Source organism: Hyla sarda, chromosome 7, assembly GCF_029499605.1.
Source record: "Hyla sarda isolate aHylSar1 chromosome 7, aHylSar1.hap1, whole genome shotgun sequence".
Classification (NCBI taxonomy): domain Eukaryota; kingdom Metazoa; phylum Chordata; class Amphibia; order Anura; family Hylidae; genus Hyla; species Hyla sarda.
The window spans coordinates 232,413,607-232,434,146 of NC_079195.1; the positions used below are offsets into that span (position 1 = coordinate 232,413,607).

The 20,540-nt window shown below is 41.1% G+C and overlaps 1 protein-coding gene across 5 annotated transcripts in view; it reads left to right on the forward strand.

The window, feature by feature from the left end:
- Window positions 1-20,540, forward strand: part of ST3GAL3 (ST3 beta-galactoside alpha-2,3-sialyltransferase 3) — a 298,525-nt gene that overhangs the window by 245,597 nt on the left and 32,388 nt on the right. For all 5 annotated transcript variants that reach the window (XM_056533074.1, XM_056533073.1, XM_056533075.1 and 2 more), the window contains one exon: window positions 1,637-1,731. In XM_056533074.1, the coding sequence (XP_056389049.1) occupies window positions 1,637-1,731 (95 nt within the window). The remainder of the gene's footprint in view (window positions 1-1,636; window positions 1,732-20,540) is intronic.

Here is a 20,540-nt window from a genome sequence, read left to right on the forward strand (position 1 = left end):
AACTACTGTGTATGTAGTAACTGTATTAGGCCCCGTCCACACTGCTCAAACTCTGCCCCGAGATGTTCCAGGTAGAGATTCTTCCTGCAGGGAAATTATAGGCGCTGCGCAGACATGCGCCGTCACTATAGACAGCAGTGCAGTCCAGCGAATTTCATTCTTTTGCCATGTCTTGAATCTTGATTTTTTTTCCTGCGGAAATTCTGCAATGTGGCTGGGCCCTTACGTCTGTGTTTTGTGGATTGTTATATAAAGGTCATGTTAATCTATGGGGCTATTGACATCAAAACACCCATAAAATATGCTTCTGTTTTTAAAGCTCAATGTTTGCTATTGTTATCTGTTTTTTAGATAGAGATAAGAGGGACTGAAAGAAATACAGATGCTTCCATGTGTGTTCCATAATGGATCTTTATTGCATCTGTATATCATCAGTATTTCATGTATTTTGCACCAGTTTTTCGGAGAATAGTTCAATATCCTGCCTGAGAAAACCCGACGAAGAGGGGGTCCTGCCCCTCGAAACGTGTCGCTTTACTTGCATGCTCTTAATAAATATATTTTTTGCCAGTTAATTGCTTAAATCCCACTCCAGATCTTCCAGAGGAGAGCGCCGTAGAAGAGAATTATCTCTCCCCTATCTACAATATCCTGGCTGAAAGAGACATTTACTGTACAGAAATATTGATGCAATACTAGTGATATTTTGATAAAATGATTTGTCAGGTCTGTATTATGGACGTACACCGATACATGTGACACAAGCCAGGATGGGTTTACACTTGAGCGAAAGCCAGAAGTGGATTCAAAAGGAATAAGTGCAGGATTTATACTTCTTTCTCTTGGATCCATTTCTGGCTTTGGCTTAAAAACTGCTAAATGGCAGATATCCCAAAAACTTACAAGTATAAACCCAACCTTAGGAAGACAAAGTTTAAAGGGGTTATCCAGGTTTTAGGTTTTGTTGTTTTTTTTTTTTTATTGTCCCAAATGAATTAAAATAACAAAGCAGCAGCTTTTCACCTCTCCGATCCTGCGCTGATCCCCTGTTCAGGCTCGTCTTTTTTTTGGAGTAAAGGCCACATGACTTGCACAGTCAATCAATGGTCTCAGTCGTAACGTGCCATACTCTGGGCATCACCATTCAGTGATGGAAGCCATGATGCCCGGAGTACAGCATCTGACCGCAGAGGCCACTGATTGGCTGCAGTGGTTACCTGCCTAAATGGAGGATCAGGACGGGAGCGTAGAGGTTTGTAACTGCTGCTTTGTTATTTTAATGCATTTAGGGCCCTTTAAAAAAAATCTAAAACTAGGATAACCCCTTTATCCTTAAAGAATACTTCTCAAAGCTGAAGATTTGTTGCAGTTGTCTCAGCAGCACAAATCTATCAGTCACAAACAATTATCTAGACTGGATACAGGTGTAGTGAAGTGTTATGTCAGGATGGATTCTGTATGTGATTGATCTGTGACATCTGATAATCTGACACCTGTCGGATTGTGCTGGATTAGAGGAATTTTACAGCTTTGTGATTGAGTTACTGTCGGCGATGCCGTGTGATTGCACTCAGGTCAATTATCTTTATGCATTTAGAAGACAGGTTGATGTAATTCTTTTCTCATTTTCTTGTAGGTTCTCCAGACCAGCACCAATGTTTCTTGACGATTCCTTCAGAAAATGGGGAAAAATCAGGGAATATTTGCCTCCTTTTGGAATTAAAGGACAAGGTAAATTACATTTTTGGTATCTATTAATCCTCCTTCATCTACCTGTATCCATACTGATGCTGTCACAGAGATAAGAGGATGAGGAGCATTGAGAGGATCCTGAATAAGGCGGCGTCATCCAACGAAAAATGAAACATTACCCAATTTCCATTGAAATGAAGGGTATGTTGGGCCGCCCTGTAGCTTCTGCTCTGCTTAGTGTCCTGATCAGGGAGCCCCACGTAGTAACTCAGAATTCTATAACACGATATCTAAAAATGGGTTTTCTCTGTCCAGTTAAAGGGGAAATCTATAAAAAAAGTATCTTCTAATTTGTATATGTTAAAGTTATGGCTGTGTTACTTAGCCCGCACGATATAAGCCTCCCTAGGGGTGTATGGTTGTCTGTGCCCCAGAATGTGGAGGTGTTTTGTTCCATAGCCTGGTTATGAGGTACTCTGGAGTACTAAGAGGTTGGAACCTGAAAAGAGCCATAACTCAGGGAGATCCCTTGTGCAGTCAAGAGGATTTACATCATATATAGCAGATATATATATATGAATGTGTATCTACTGCAGTCTTCTCCTGCTGTTATAAAAGTTGTAGCTTTACAGCCATAGTTTGGGAAACAGAGATCTATTGTCTTTATCCTAAGTCTGAGAAATTACTTGGAAACTGAACTGAAACTTAGCATAGTATAAAGTTCAGTGTTTCTGATGGGATTTCATAAACCTCTCGAGTCACTCTGGGTCCCGTTGCCTCTCAGTAGCTCATGATCTCGTACTGACGTTGGGTGATGTGCTCGATATGTCAGTTTTATTCATCCAGCAGAGAGGTGATACCAGTAAATGTAGGGTTTCTTCTTTGTCCAGATGTTCTTTCATCACTTGGCTGATTTGTGGTATAAATGATTTAGCACATTTCCGTCAGCAGAGTGACCTCCTCATCAGGTTAAACCAACTGCAACTTTTCTGTATGTAAAAAGTAAAAAAAAAAAACAAAGTTGCCCATTTCCCCGTCTCATGCTACCTAATCTGTTAGATTGTTGTGACATGGCTTCTCTTTCACTGGGTCACCCTGGGTGAGCAGCATTTGTTTACCTGCAGTGTAACCAAGCAGAACAGTCTTCACAATGCAAGTCTTCTTTACCTCAACCCAATACTGTTGGTGGCTGTAGACAGGACACATGTGCACACATGGAAGCCTTACGAGTTAGACAGTTCCCAGTGACATCTGCCAAGAATACAATGCTGGCCACCATGCAGACAATGAAGATGACCATGTTGTCATATTGCCTATTTGTTTCCCTAGAGGGATAAACAGTTGTTGATTATACATGTGTTGTTTGGAACAAGAGGCAATGAAAACAGCCACCCATAGTGCCATCTGCTTCTTCACATCCGTAGGGGAACAAACTCTTCTTTCCCTTATCACTGACTGAGCCATTCCCTCCATGGTAAAAGCCTTACCATAGTAGTTGTTTTTTCTTCAATCCCATTGGTATTGATGTGTCAACCAACCAGCTCATCTATATGGAGACTTTCGTATGCATTCTTATGTTCCTCAATAATGGACTGGACATTTTAGAATATGTATTCCAAATAAGCTGTATGACAACCTTTATAGATCCAATATTGCATGGTATGAAAAATGCAAAAAAAGAAAAAAAGCTCTAGATCCATTCATCATCCTCTAAGATATGTCCATCGCACAGTGTCTTCGCTGAATGGTCTTGTGGTTCCATGACATCCACCCAGTAGTTAATGTCTATTTCATAGCCAAGTTATTCAGAGATGTCCATCTAAATGTCCTTGATCTCGGCTTGCCAGATGCCCCAGGTAACATCCTTTTTTCAAGAAATGTTCTTAAATAGAAGAATCTGTTCTGGCGTCTGTAAGCACATTGTTTAGAACAGAGTTTGCCCTTGTAATCCAGATCTTCTTTTGCCCATATGTACTCGATTAGGTTCGTTGGTTCTTCCAGCTGAGTTTAATATTGAACTCTCCCTGGCTAGGAGCAATGAAAACACCCATTTATAAAAGTGAATGATAAAGCTCCCAGGTATGTGAGTCTGTGTATGGAAAAAGGAAGCCAAGATTGGGAAGCTTTTGTTGGATTGAGATTCAGTGTCATGGCTGGAAACTCCATAACAATGGTGGTCTAATTAACTAGCTGGCCAAGTGTAATTGCGGCCAAACACTTTAAGTAACTGTTGGCCAAATGCACATGCAGCCGATAGCTATTTATAAGAAATTTCCTATAGACATGTGTGGTCTGTTCGGTCAAGTGGGCTTGTGTCATCAATGAGGAGAAGTCCACTGCCAAACACCTCTGGTGAAGGGTATCTCCCCACACCAAGGTTTCCAGAAAGAACATCTTGTACATTAGATCGTCTGCTGGGGGTTTTGCTGACCTAAGAGTAGCATATATGGCCAAACTTGTTACATATCCACAGGATAGTTAATAAATATCTGATTGGTGGGGGGAGGGTCCATTTACTGGAACACCCACCACATGCTAAACAATAACTTGGTTCATTCATTATGGGAGTGACAAAGACAGTGAATGGAGGTTGAGAATGCTCCATTTACTCATAAAACAGTGATCAATGGGGGTCCGAGTAGTCAGATTCCACCATTCAGAAACTCATCACCTATTTTGTGGATAGGTGAGAAGTTTTTACTAGAGGTTGTCCCCCCCCATTAACAGATATCTGCTATCCACAGGACAGGGAATAAGTGTACAATCACAGTTCTGTCTGACCTTTGGGACCCCCGTGATCCTAAGAATAGAAGACCTTGTGCATAGAGAACAAGTGTTGTTAGTGGGAAAACCCCTTTAACCCCATGAGGACATAGTCCATTTTGGCCTTGAGGACACAGTCAATTAAAATTTTTGTGTTCTTTTTTTTCCTCCTCACCTTTTGAGAGGCATAATTTAAAAATGTTTTTTTTTGCACAACCAATTGCAAACAAAAACATTTCTGCAACTTTTAGGGGGTTTTGATCACAGCAACTAAAGGGTTATTGGTGGGAATCAGTGTGATCGCTGATGTCCACCATTACTGGTAAAGGTCCTGAACGGTGTCCATTTTAGGACATCATCAGTCGTCACTCTATCCCGTGTCAGGTGAAACAGCGTCCTGCCTCCCCCCTCGGACCAATCTCCATCAGGCGTCAACCGCAACTCCCTCTTCCGTCATTCTAAACTCCATCATCCGAAACTCCGTCATCCCTCAGACAAAAAGCCTTCCTGACGTGTAGCAGAGCCGAGTAAGTGTCGGCTCTCTACTATGCTCTGCTGTGCACGCTATTCAGTGTCGGTTCTGCTATACAGACTCTGTAGCACATGTAGTGTCTGCAGTACACGTGCAAGTTTCACAGTTTCGACTGTGCTATACATGCTGTGCAGCATCGGCTCTGCTATGCGCAGGAAGTTGCATCCGAGGGAGAAGTGTCTGAGGCATGACGGCGTTTTGGACAAGGGAGTTTCGGATGCGGGAGTTGTGGCTGAAGGATGACGGCGATTGGTGTGAGAGAGGAGGCGGGATGCTCTTTCGCCTCACGGGGGACGGAGTTGCAGCTGACGACTGATGGCGATTGGTCAGAGGGAGGAGGCGGGATGCTGTTTCGCCTGACATGGGACGGAGTTACGGCTGACTATGTCCTAAAATGGTCGCCATAGTCCTGACTGCTATCAGCACATATTGCGTTAACTTCATGTTCATGATGTAAATGTAAATCACGGTGCTCTAAGTCCTGAGGCACCATAACATAGATTCACTTCATGTGTCCTCTAGGGGTTAAGAGTATGATCTGAGGAGCTGCACATTGTACACACTCTATCTCATCATTCCACCTATGACTCTATGGTTCCACAGTTCAGTTCTTAAAGGAAATGTGTCAACTTATTATGTTAAACATATTTTGAAAGAATGTTTGGCGATGTTTTTCAAATGTTTCATTCTCCTATCTGTATTATAAAATGATCCTGACATCTTGCAGTTTCAATTCTGGCCACTAGGCCTAAAACTTAGCTGGGGCTTCTAGTTCTGTACAGATCACTTCTCACCACTCTCCTCCTTATCATCATAGACAGGATTACAGTGACAGGTGACACCAGTGTATAGATAACAGAGGTACACATAATAGTTATGCTCACAGCTCAACCTCCCCTATAGAATTACCTCTGTGAAGGTCACGGAGCATGCCCAGACACCTTTCCCATTCATTATAATGACAGCTCCTGTCTATTGTTGTCTATGTCCATGGGGCTTGCTGTAAAGCATATCTTGAAATGCTCTTAAAAAAACAGGCAAGATGGCTGCCTCCTGATAATGTACAAAAAAATGAAATCAAAAAGAAAAATTACAATTAGAAAAAATAAACAGATTATGATGTTTAGATGTTCCAGTATCTCAGTATCTGGTTCTAATCAGAAAAAAAAAGGAAAGAATCCAGGTGATACATTCCTTGTAACTTTCACCCACTTTCTTGTAGCTTTGTTGCATAGTCAGGTAAAGGTGTGACCCCCCAGGTAAATGCAATCCTATTTAGTTGTTTGATAGAGCTGAAGGTGAGGTATCGCGGGTGTGTGCCCTCAGTCTGCGCCCAGTGCTTGCACGCCTCTGCTGTAATTACAGTGAGCGGATTTCCTGAATAATGGCGCGTACGAGCAGCACTGACATTTCCAGTCCACATGGAGCTTACAAATATCTGTCTCGCTGCCAAGGTTCTGCTCAGCCGCTGCCATTCATATCAGCTCTAACATTTACTAAATGTCTCTCATGAAACCAGAAACAATTAGAGCTTGTCTGCGATTTCCAGCGAGGGCTGAGCGTAATTACCGTTACATTTTTCTGATGGTTTGTGCCGTCCACATCGCATGCGGAGACGAACAATGCTGCGCTTGGCTCCATCCTCTGTCAGTATGCGTGCCACTGAGACTTCATTCTTTAGCAGCCAACGTGTGAGGAGCTGCCAGACACGTGTCAGGGGCTTCTGTGCTGCTCCAACACTGGAGGCTTGTTGTCACTGATATTCCGTACAGCTCCCGGTAGGGGTGCACTGAGGAGAGGATCAGACATTTAGTGTGTTTTATTATGATACCAGGCGATCAGTGTATTTGTCAACAGTGAAGTAACTTGCTGCTTGACCCCTCTTCTTGCATAGGCCCTAACATTAGCCACACTATGGGGGGAATTTATCGTTAGTGCATTAATTTATCATTAATGTAAAACCTGCTGCACAAGTGTGTGGCTTTCCCAGTTGCACAATATTTTTTATGTTATACATGTCACTTCATAAATTTGCGCAAATTATCCCTGGATAATGCAAAAAAGGGTGAAAAGCTCACACGCATTCCTACGCCAGCAGATCACTAGAGTACATTTGTGCAACAATAATGCACTTTTATCGACCTTGTGTACTTTATTACGCTTTTGAGTCTGGCAAATAAAACATAAGATTTCGAAACAGACCAAGATGCAGTTTTTGTGGCGTTTTTTCAAAAATGTTATGTTTTGGCGTATTCACTTTTTCTTTTACGTGTTACAAGTCATGTGATACTCATGGATATTTATTGAAAAATTGAGGGGGAAAATAAAGAATGACAAAAAAAGGCAATTAAAAATATAGATACATGCGTTTTTTTGGGGCATTTTTTTTTCCTCCCAAGAGTTCCTGAAAAAAAAAAAAAAAAAAACACCATACCCTCAGCATTCTGTGATTTTGGAATAATAGCACTGAGCCTAAAAACGCCACTAACAGGGTGGAAAAACACCAAATATTTCATATTTCCCTATTGACATCAAGTATGTTTTTTTTTTTTTTTATGCTTTTTGACAAGTATAATCCCAGCATTGAAAAAGGTATTTCAGGGAAATAGAAAAGTCTCCTTACCACCTCAAAGTGCATTAAAACAATAACAAGTGCGTACTTACCTCCCTCACTAAAAGAACAGGAGCTCAGCAGGGAACAGAAGAAGTGGGAGTAGCGGGGAGCAAGAAACGTAGGTTTGCGCGCTTTGTTTTAATGAAGGGCGAGAAAACCCCTTACCGCATGTTTACAAATTTTTTTTGTGGAATGCCCGCTCGGAAAATTCTGGCAGACCTTCAGAAGACAGAAGGCGCCAGCAGAAAATGCCCGATGCCAGCGCTAGGACCACTTATATATCTCCATAGAGGGCAATGCATTTCTGAGCGATTTCCACAGAAAGAATTGGCTTATCAATTCTTTCTGCGGAGGCCGGAATCAGAACTTCTGGGGCAGATGTTTCTGTTGCGGAAATCCTGCCATGTTCACGGTGCAGCAGAATCCCATTAAAAACCATAGGATTTGTCTGCAACAGACTTTTTCTGAGCAGGATTTGTCCGCCGGATTCTGCTCAGAAATTCCACCGCGTGAACGTGGCCTTATAGTCCTTGGATATACTATGGTCCATGTCAGAATGTCTTTTTGAAAGCCTTTCAACATATCAGCAACATAGCCACAGAACATGTTGTGAACGAGACCTTGGGTAGCAGGAAAGGCCTTCCAGGCATGCTGGGAGTTGTAGTTTTTCAACAGCGGGAGGGACACTGGTTGGGAGACACTGCTCTATGTTCTGATCACTGAGGGTTTCAACTGGTTTCAGCATAAACGTTGATGCCGCCATATTACATAGACACTGGATTTGACGATTACAGACTATAGAGCCTAAGTTAATCCAGGACAAAACTTCACTTGACGTTTTAGATGTTGTCTCCGACCTCCCTGTCAAGTAAATATTTGGCGAGGTTTTTTCCCCTCCACAATCCTTGTATATATATATATATAGTCAATCACATAAATCTTAGTCTGCTGACAGGCGCTGCTCTATTCTACAAAAATAAAAAGTCTGCATGCAGTAGTGTCCGGGCTTCAGGCAGCTGCTCCCGGCTTGGGTCATATTTTCGGGAATTCCTACCACCCTTGATGTCATCTGTATTATATTGTCCTGCTCGATTCTTTTTTGTTTTTGTTGCGCTGATTTATGGCAGATGCAGCATGGAGATGTGTTATCGGCGTGAGTCACAAAGGGGACCTCTAGCATAGTAATGTTTAAAATTAGACGCCCCACCCCCACCCCCCAGAAGCTGGAAAGGCTTCTTCAAGACATTTCTTACATGTTTTCGTCTAAGAATATTGAATTTCATAATGTAGTGTGGCGGCTCACTACAAATGAAGTTCAGACGCCTCCAGTTGCACTGTATGGGGAAATGTATCAATGTTGGTGTAGGTAGCAGTTTTTTGGGGATCATTTTGGTTGGTCTAAATTTGGTGCACCAAATTTACCTTACTTGTGCAAGGCACATGATACATTTTGTGCAAAGTTCTAAATCTCCAAACAGTTCTATTTGTACACCTGATCTGCACCTCACAGGAAAAGTGGACACAGGGATTTTGTTCTATTGCTTTGAGGCTCGGATTTCATTGACGTTTTTTGTCCACCAGCAAAAACGCCAGAAAAACTTTCACAGCTTTTTCCTGCATTTTGTCAGGAAAAATGTGTGTTGGGGAACCACACACATTTTACTTATTTAAAAAAAAATGCATAGGGTTCACTGTCTTTTTATTCTCAGCCAGATACCATCTAAGCAGCAACAGCCTGACGTTACCAGGGTGGGCGACCATTGTTACTGGCCCTCCCCAGCCTAAATAACGCCAGCCTGTTACCGCCTAGGCCCAAGAGCGCCATTTTTGACACTCTGGGCCTGTTGGTACCGGCTCTTCCTGGCACCCCTGTGGCGGTGGGTACTGGGGTAATAATTGGAGGTTAGCCCTCGTTAACCATTATATTGAAATTAAAAAAACGTTGGTCATCGTCGCAGTCCACCGAATCTGACGTAGTCCTCCGCATTCACGTATCTTAAATGAGAAGAAAAGAAAAACACTTGCGCATCCCCAGCTGCTGGACTATTAGGACTACTACTCCCATCATGGACAGACTCCGTCCATGATGGGAGTTATAGTCCAGGAGCTGAGGTGCAGATCGCACCAGGTCATTCTCCAGAGACCCGCTGCGATCCGCATTTGTTAAATTAACAAGCCGGCGGCACATGCGGCTACACTGCGCTCCCTGCCGGCTCCCGGCTGGGAATACTGTATAGACTGTCATAATTCATAATCCCCGCCACCAGGAGACCGGTGCTCTGATTGGTGAATAGCTATCAGAGCTCTTGTGTCCCAGCGGCGGGGATTATGAATTTTGACAACGTATACAGGAGCCTGTAGCCTGCGGGTCTCTAGGGATTGACCTGCTGCAATCTGCACCTCAGCCCCTAAACCTGTGTTTTTCAACCACTGTGCCGTGGCACACTAGTGTGCCGTGACATAGTGTAAGGTGTGCCGTGGGAAAAACACCCGCCGGGCGCTTTTGCCGTGGGAAAAATACCCGCCGGTTGTTTTTGCCGCGGGACATCTCTGTGTCCCGAAAGTTGCTTTCGGGACACAGGGATGCATCTATTAAGTCCCTGCGGCCCAGCGTTTACTTTAAAAACACGGGGACCACCGGGAGGTAGCGCACGCAGGGACATCACTGACGTCCCATGCGTGCGCCCATAGCAACAATTGTGGAGGACCAGAGCAGCGAGAAGGACGCGCGCTGTCAACTTGGTAAGTGTTACCAGCGGCGCGTCTCCTTCAGTGAACTATACTGCACCTAATGTGGGGGGACTATACTGGACCTAATGTGGGGGGGACTATACTGGACCTAATGTGGGGGGACTATACTGGACCTAATTTGGGGGGACTATACTGGACCTAATGTGGGGGGACTATACTGGACCTAATGTGGGGGAACTATACTGCACCTAATGTGAGGGAACTATACTGCACCTAATGTGAGGGAACTATACTGGACCTAATGTGGGGAGACTATACTGGACCTAATGTGGGGGAACTACAACCTAATGTGGGGGTAACTATACTGCACCTAATGTGGGGGGACTATACTGGACCTAATGTGGGGGGACTATACTGGGCCTAATGTGGGGGAACTATACTGGACCTAATGTGGGGGACTATACTGGACCTAATGTTGGGGAACTACAACCTAATGTGGGGGTAACTATACTGCACCTAATGTGGGGGGAACTATACTGCCAACTTAACGTGGGGGAAAATAAGATACATGCAAGATAAGATATATGCAGTGTGCATAGGAATTTGTACAGTTTTTTTTTTGCTCGTCAACCTCGGTAGGGGTGCCCCGCGGAAAAAAACATTTCTGAGGTGTGCCCCGACCCAAACAAGGTTGGGAAACACTGCCCTAGACTATAACTCCCATCATGGACGGAGTCTGTCCATGATGGGAGTAGTAGTCCTAAAAGTCCCGCAGGCGGGGGATGTGAAAGTGCCATCAATCAGCGCTGCGGTACTACAACTACTTTCATCATGGATCAAACTCTGTCCCATGATGGTAGTAGTTGTAGTTTAGCAGTGTTGAAGGACGACTTCTGCATCCCCGGCTGTCTCCGTAGAACACTTTTCTACATGTCCTTTTTGATTGTGTATTTTTGCATAAAAAAAAAAAATATTTGCACAAAAAAAATGCATCTAAACAATAAAAAAAGGCACATGATAAACTTAGGGGGTGGGGCTACAGTTCAGGGACAAGATCCAGCAACACCTCCTGAGACAACAAATAATAATGTGTTGTCTTGGGGAGAAAGAACACAGGAGCTGCTGAGACAACACCACACTGAAATGAGAGGACTACACAACTTCCTGTCGATAGAGAGAGAGAGGAGCTGAGGAGATGCTGTGGCAACACCACACTGCCAATGAGAGAACTACACAACTTGCTGTCACGAGTTACATCACACAAAACATGGTGATAATGCAGCGACACTGCAAAGCCACAGCAAAATGTCAATTTTGCTAAACAAGAGGAAAACCAGTGTTTTTTAGTGATTTTTGTTGTAGTCATACATAAAAATTCATCACCACTGCTCAGTCTAAATATTCCCTAAAGAGTCTATTTACATCATGTAGTGATCATGTTATGCCATGTTTCTCCAGCTTTACATCATGTAGTGATCATGTTATGCCATGTTTCTCCAGCTTTACATCTTGTAGTGATCATGTTATGCCATGTTTCTCCAGCTTTACATCATGTAGTGATCATGTTATGCCATGTTTCTCCAGCTTTACATCATGTAGTGATCATGTTACACCATGTTTCTCCAGCTTTACATCATGTAGTGATCATGTTATGCCATGTTTCTAGAGCTTTACATCATGTAGTGATCATGTTATGCCATGTTTCTCCAGCTTTACATCATGTAGTGATCATGTTATGCCATGTTTCTCCAGCTTTACATCATGTAGTGATCATGTTATGCCATGTTTCTCCAGCTTTAGATCATGTAGTGATCATGTTACACCATGTTTCTCCAGCTTTACATCATGTAGTGATCATGTTATGCCATGTTTCTCCAGCTTTACATCTTGTAGTGATCATGTTATGCCATGTTTCTCCAGCTTTACATCTTGTAGTGATCATGTTATGCCATGTTTCTCCAGCTTTACATCATGTAGTGATCATGTTATGCCATGTTTCTCCAGCTTACATCATGTAGTGATCATGTTACGCCATGTTTCTCCAGCTTTACATCATGTAGTGATCATGTTATGCCATGTTTCTCCAGCTTTACATCATGTAGTGATCATGTTATGCCATGTTTCTCCAGCTTTACATCATGTAGTGATCATGTTATGCCATGTTTCTCCAGCTTTACATCATGTAGTGATCATGTTATGCCATGTTTCTCCAGCTTTACATCATGTAGTGATCATGTTATGCCATGTTTCTTCAGCTTTATATCATGTAGTGATCATGTTATGCCATGTTTCTCCAGCTTTACATCATGTAGTGATCATGTTATGCCATGTTTCTTCAGCTTTATATCATGTAGTGATCATGTTATGCCATGTTTCTCCAGCTTTACATCATGTAGTGATCATGTTATGCCATGTTTCTCCAGCTTTACATCATGTAGTGATCATGTTATGCCATGTTTCTCCAGCTTTACATCATGTAGTGATCATATTATGCCATGTTTCTCCAGCTTTACATCATGTAGTGATCATGTTATGCCATGTTTCTCCAGCTTTATATCATGTAGTGATCATGTTACGCCATGTTTCTCCAGCTTTACATCTTGTAGTGATCATGTTATGCCATGTTTCTCCAGCTTTACATCATGTAGTGATCATGTTATGCCATGTTTCTCCAGCTTTACATCTTGTAGTGATCATGTTATGCCATGTTTCTCCAGCTTTACATCTTGTAGTGATCATGTTATGCCATGTTTCTCCAGCTTTACATCATGTAGTGATCATGTTATGCCATGTTTCTCCAGCTTTATATCATGTAGTGATCATGTTACGCCATGTTTCTCCAGCTTTACATCTTGTAGTGATCATGTTATGCCATGTTTCTCCAGCTTTACATCATGTAGTGATCATGTTATGCCATGTTTCTCCAGCTTTACATCATGTAGTGAGCGTGTTATGCCATGTTTCTCCAGCTTTACATCTTGTAGTGATCATGTTATGCCATGTTTCTCCAGCTTTACATCTTGTAGTGATCATGTTATGCCATGTTTCTCCAGCTTTACATCATGTAGTGATCATGTTATGCCATGTTTCTCCAGCTTTACATCATGTAGTGATCATGTTATGCCATGTTTCTCCAGCTTTACATCATGTAGTGATCATGTTATGCCATGTTTCTCCAGCTTTACATCTTGTAGTGATCATGTTATGCCATGTTTCTCCAGCTTTACATCATGTAGTGATCATGTTACGCCATGTTTCTCCAGCTTTATATAATGTAGTGATCATGTTATGCCATGTTTCTCCAGCTTTACATCTTGTAGTGATCATGTTATGCCATGTTTTTCCAGCTTTATATAATGTAGTGATCATGTTACGCCATGTTTCTTCAGCTTTACATCTTGTAGTGATCATGTTATGCCATGTTTCTCCAGCTTTACATCTTGTAGTGATCATGTTATGCCATGTTTCTCCAGCTTTACATCTTGTAGTGATCATGTTATGCCATGTTTCTCCAGCTTTACATCTTGTAGTGATCATGTTATGCCATGTTTCTCCAGCTTTACATCTTGTAGTGATCATGTTATGCCATGTTTCTCCAGCTTTACATCATGTAGTGATCATGTTATGCCATGTTTCTCCAGCTTTACATCTTGTAGTGATCATGTTATGCCATGTTTCTCCAGCTTTACATCATGTAGTGATCATGTTATGCCATGTTTCTCCAGCTTTACATCATGTAGTGATCATGTTACGCCATGTTTCTCCAGCTTTATATAATGTAGTGATCATGTTATGCCATGTTTCTCCAGCTTTACATCTTGTAGTGATCATGTTATGCCATGTTTTTCCAGCTTTATATAATGTAGTGATCATGTTACGCCATGTTTCTCCAGCTTTACATCTTGTAGTGATCATGTTATGCCATGTTTCTCCAGCTTTATATAATGTAGTGATCATGTTATGCCATGTTTCTCCAGCTTTACATCATGTAGTGATCATGTTATGCCATGTTTCTCCAGCTTTACATCATGTAGTGATCATGTTATGCCATGTTTCTTCAGCTTTACATCTTGTAGTGATCATGTTATGCCATGTTTCTCCAGCTTTACATCTTGTAGTGATCATGTTATGCCATATTTCTCCAGCTTTACATCTTGTAGTGATCATGTTATGCCATGTTTCTCCAGCTTTACATCTTGTAGTGATCATGTTATGCCATGTTTCTCCAGCTTTACATCTTGTAGTGATCATGTTATGCCATATTTCTCCAGCTTTATATAATGTAGTGATCATGTTATGCCATGTTTCTCCAGCTTTACATCTTGTAGTGATCATGTTATGCCATGTTTCTCCAGCTTTACATCTTGTAGTGATCATGTTATGCCATGTTTCTCCAGCTTTACATCATGTAGTGATCATGTTATGCCATGTTTCTCCAGCTTTACATCTTGTAGTGATCATGTTATGCCATGTTTCTCCAGCTTTACATCTTGTAGTGATCATGTTATGCCATGTTTCTCCAGCTTTACATCTTGTAGTGATCATGTTATGCCATGTTTCTCCAGCTTTACATCTTGTAGTGATCATGTTATGCCATGTTTCTCCAGCTTAACATCTTGTAGTGATCATGTTATGCCATGTTTCTCCAGCTTTACATCATGTAGTGATCATGTTATGCCATGTTTCTCCAGCTTAACATCTTGTAGTGATCATGTTATGCCATGTTTCTCCAGCTTTACATCTTGTAGTGATCATGTTATGCCATGTTTCTCCAGCTTTACATCATGTAGTGATCATGTTATGCCATGTTTCTCCAGCTTTACATCTTGTAGTGATCATGTTATGCCATGTTTCTCCAGCTTTACATCATGTAGTGATCATGTTATGCCATGTTTCTCCAGCTTTATATAATGTAGTGATCATGTTATGCCATGTTTCTCCAGCTTTACATCATGTAGTGATCATGTTATGCCATGTTTCTACAGCTTTACATCATGTAGTGATCATGTTATGCCATGTTTCTCCAGCTTTACATCGTGTAGTGATCATGTTATGCCATGTTTCTCCAGCTTTACATCGTGTAGTGATCATGTTATGCCATGTTTCTCCAGCTTTACATCTTGTAGTGATCATGTTATGCCATGTTTCTCCAGCTTTACATCATGTAGTGATCATGTTATGCCATGTTTCTCCAGCTTTACATCGTGTAGTGATTATGTTATGCCATGTTTCTCCAGCTTTACATCTTGTAGTGATCATGTTATGCCATGTTTCTCCAGCTTTACATCATGTAGTGATCGTGTTATGCCATGTTTCTCCAGCTTTACATCATGTAGTGATCATGTTATGCCATGTTTCTCCAGCTTTATATCATGTAGTGATCATGTTATGCCATGTTTCTCCAGCTTTACATCATGTAGTGATCATGTTATGCCATATTTCTCCAGCTTTACATCTTGTAGTGATCATGTTATGCCATATTTCTCCAGCTTTACATCTTGTAGTGATCATGTTATGCCATGTTTCTCCAGCTTTACATCATGTAGTGATCATGTTATGCCATGTTTCTTCAGCTTTATATCATGTAGTGATCATGTTATGCCATGTTTCTCCAGCTTTACATCTTGTAGTGATCATGTTATGCCATGTTTCTCCAGCTTTACATCATGTAGTGATCATGTTATGCCATGTTTCTCCAGCTTTACATCATGTAGTGATCATGTTATGCCATGTTTCTCCAGCTTTACATCATGTAGTGATCATGTTATGCCATGTTTCTCCAGCTTTACATCATGTAGTGATCATGTTATGCCATGTTTCTCCAGCTTTACATCATGTAGTGATCATGTTATGCCATATTTCTCCAGCTTTATATCATGTAGTGATCATGTTATGCCATGTTTCTCCAGCTTTACATCATGTAGTGATCATGTTATGCCATGTTTCTCCAGCTTTACATCATGTAGTGATCATGTTATGCCATGTTTCTCCAGCTTTATATCATGTAGTGATCTTGTTATGCCATGTTTCTCCAGCTTTACATCATGTAGTGATCATGTTATGCCATGTTTCTCCAGCTTTACATCTTGTAGTGATCATGTTATGCCATGTTTCTCCAGCTTTACATCTTGTAGTGATCATGTTATGCCATGTTTCTCCAGCTTTACATCATGTAGTGATCATGTTATGCCATATTTCTCCAGCTTTATATCATGTAGTGATCATGTTATGCCATGTTTCTACAGCTTTACATCATGTAGTGATCATGTTATGCCATGTTTCTCCAGCTTTACATCATGTAGTGATCATGTTATGCCATGTTTCTCCAGCTTTACATCGTGTAGTGATCATGTTATGCCATGTTTCTCCAGCTTTACATCGTGTAGTGATCATGTTATGCCATGTTTCTCCAGCTTTACATCTTGTAGTGATCATGTTATGCCATGTTTCTCCAGCTTTACATCATGTAGTGATCATGTTATGCCATGTTTCTCCAGCTTTACATCATGTAGTGATCATGTTATGCCATATTTCTCCAGCTTTACATCTTGTAGTGATCATGTTATGCCATGTTTCTCCAGCTTTACATCTTGTAGTGATCATGTTATGCCATATTTCTCCAGCTTTACATCTTGTAGTGATCATGTTATGCCATGTTTCTCCAGCTTTACATCATGTAGTGATCATGTTATGCCATATTTCTCCAGCTTACATCATGTAGTGATCATGTTATGCCATGTTTCTCCAGCTTTACATCTTGTAGTGATCATGTTATGCCATGTTTCTCCAGCTTTACATCTTGTAGTGATCATGTTATGCCATGTTTCTCCAGCTTTACATCATGTAGTGATCATGTTATGCCATGTTTCTCCAGCTTTACATCATGTAGTGATCATGTTATGCCATATTTCTCCAGCTTTATATCATGTAGTGATCATGTTATGCCATGTTTCTCCAGCTTTACATCATGTAGTGATCATGTTATGCCATGTTTCTCCAGCTTTACATCATGTAGTGATCATGTTATGCCATGTTTCTCCAGCTTTACATCATGTAGTGATCATGTTATGCCATGTTTCTCTAGCTTTACATCTTGTAGTGATCATGTTACGCCATGTTTCTCCAGCTTTACATCATGTAGTGATCATGTTATGCCATGTTTCTCCAGCTTTACATCATGTAGTGATCATGTTATGCCATGTTTCTCCAGCTTTACATCATGTAGTGATCATGTTATGCCATGTTTCTTCAGCTTTACATCATGTAGTGATCATGTTATGCCATGTTTCTCCAGCTTTATATCATGTAGTGATCATGTTATGCCATGTTTCTCCAGCTTTACATCTTGTAGTGATCATGTTATGCCATGTTTCTCCAGCTTTACATCTTGTAGTGATCATGTTATGCCATGTTTCTCCAGCTTTACATCATGTAGTGATCATGTTATGCCATATTTCTCCAGCTTTATATCATGTAGTGATCATGTTATGCCATGTTTCTACAGCTTTACATCATGTAGTGATCATGTTATGCCATGTTTCTCCAGCTTTACATCATGTAGTGATCATGTTATGCCATGTTTCTCCAGCTTTACATCGTGTAGTGATCATGTTATGCCATGTTTCTCCAGCTTTACATCGTGTAGTGATCATGTTATGCCATGTTTCTCCAGCTTTACATCTTGTAGTGATCATGTTATGCCATGTTTCTCCAGCTTTACATCATGTAGTGATCATGTTATGCCATGTTTCTCCAGCTTTACATCATGTAGTGATCATGTTATGCCATATTTCTCCAGCTTTACATCTTGTAGTGATCATGTTATGCCATGTTTCTCCAGCTTTACATCTTGTAGTGATCATGTTATGCCATATTTCTCCAGCTTTACATCTTGTAGTGATCATGTTATGCCATGTTTCTCCAGCTTTACATCATGTAGTGATCATGTTATGCCATATTTCTCCAGCTTACATCATGTAGTGATCATGTTATGCCATGTTTCTCCAGCTTTACATCTTGTAGTGATCATGTTATGCCATGTTTCTCCAGCTTTACATCTTGTAGTGATCATGTTATGCCATGTTTCTCCAGCTTTACATCATGTAGTGATCATGTTATGCCATGTTTCTCCAGCTTTACATCATGTAGTGATCATGTTATGCCATATTTCTCCAGCTTTATATCATGTAGTGATCATGTTATGCCATGTTTCTCCAGCTTTACATCATGTAGTGATCATGTTATGCCATGTTTCTCCAGCTTTACATCATGTAGTGATCATGTTATGCCATGTTTCTCCAGCTTTACATCATGTAGTGATCATGTTATGCCATGTTTCTCTAGCTTTACATCTTGTAGTGATCATGTTACGCCATGTTTCTCCAGCTTTACATCATGTAGTGATCATGTTATGCCATGTTTCTCCAGCTTTACATCATGTAGTGATCATGTTATGCCATGTTTCTCCAGCTTTACATCATGTAGTGATCATGTTATGCCATGTTTCTTCAGCTTTACATCATGTAGTGATCATGTTATGCCATGTTTCTCCAGCTTTATATCATGTAGTGATCATGTTATGCCATGTTTCTCTAGCTTTACATCATGTAGTGATCATGTTATGCCATGTTTCTCCAGCTTTACATCTTGTAGTGATCATGTTATGCCATGTTTCTCCAGCTTTATATCATGTAGTGATCATGTTATGCCATGTTTCTTCAGCTTTATATCATGTAGTGATCATGTTATGCCATGTTTCTCCAGCTTTACATCATGTAGTGATCATGTTATGCCATGTTTCTCCAGCTTTATATCATGTAGTGATCATGTTATGCCATGTTTCTCCAGCTTTACATCATGTAGTGATCATGTTATGCCATGTTTTCCCATCTATGTGTATTTATGTTGTAGTTATGTCACCATTATTAGGGAAGATTTCCAAAATCATGGCAAAACAGTGTGAGTGTTTCAGAAAATCACAGCAAAAACCAAGACATGACTGTTATGTGAATAAACTAAGTTTTCTGAAAGTAACAAAATTCCTAAAAAAAAAAATGAAAATAATGATGTAATTGAAGTCTTGTAAATCATATGCCCTAGTGATGTGCTCGGCACTTAATAATAATAATGGAGCTGAAAGGTGATTTCCAAGGAACAAGTCTTCCCTTCAGCAGAAAGCGGGGCTGACGTTTACATACATTCCTGTAACGTCTGCGGGTAATAACTGGGACGGTCACTGAAGTCTTTACTTTGTTATGGGAAATGCAAGTGTGCAGGGAGTGAGGACAGGAGGACGAAGCTGAGGTGGATAAAGCTGAGACGAACAGCTCCTCTCTGTGACATCTTTCATTAATTTACGACACTGAAGGTTGTGTTACATTTTTTTAGCAAACAAATTAAAACCAGATAAATATGAAGCAAATAATGATTCATGGGGAATACACGTTGGTAGCCCGGTTGGCTGCAGCAACATGCTAGAACAGCGCAGCCATAAATAATACTGTGTATACTCCAATTTGGCTATCTCTTGGTGCTGCCTACCCGTATAGGACATGATCAGTGACTCCAGCTCAGTATTGCCGGCCCTTCTCATCAGAGAGTATGGCTCCATACTCTACACTGCAGCTCTGTTTATTAAGACTGGCTGCTCATTGTGGGCTCGAGCTCAGCATAGGGAGCTGATTTCTATTACAATAAGAACATCTGTGAAATGTACTTACCTCTCAAGGGACAATGGTGGTCCCGGTCTCCTCTTTCTCATGGTGCCGATGGCGTTGCTCTGTAGCTACAGCATGGATGGTTTATCAGGTACGACAGGCCCCAGATTTATACACAGTCACCTGTGTTTGTTTCTTCTGGATGCTTCACACACATTGTTCTTCTGATATCTGAATCCTCTATATTCTGACCCCTGGCTTGTTTCCTCCTTTTGGGGGTCCCTCCTGGTTCTGACTCTCGTTCTGCCCTTTGACTATATATATAGTTCCATATAGAGTGTAGCTGGTAAAACAAACCCAGAATTTGTGGCTCGTGCTAAGGTTGTGGGTTTGTTTTTCCCGCTACACTCCATATAGTAGGATACATTGCCAACTCCCAGAGGCTGCTCCACAACTTTCATACGTCTTAATAAGTAGTTTTTTTCTTGAACGCAACAAGAAAAAGTGAGCAAGTCTCTGTATTTAGAAGAGTTTGGGAATTATGAATCTATTCACATGTATCTTACATACTGTCCTATGAGAAGTTCATATA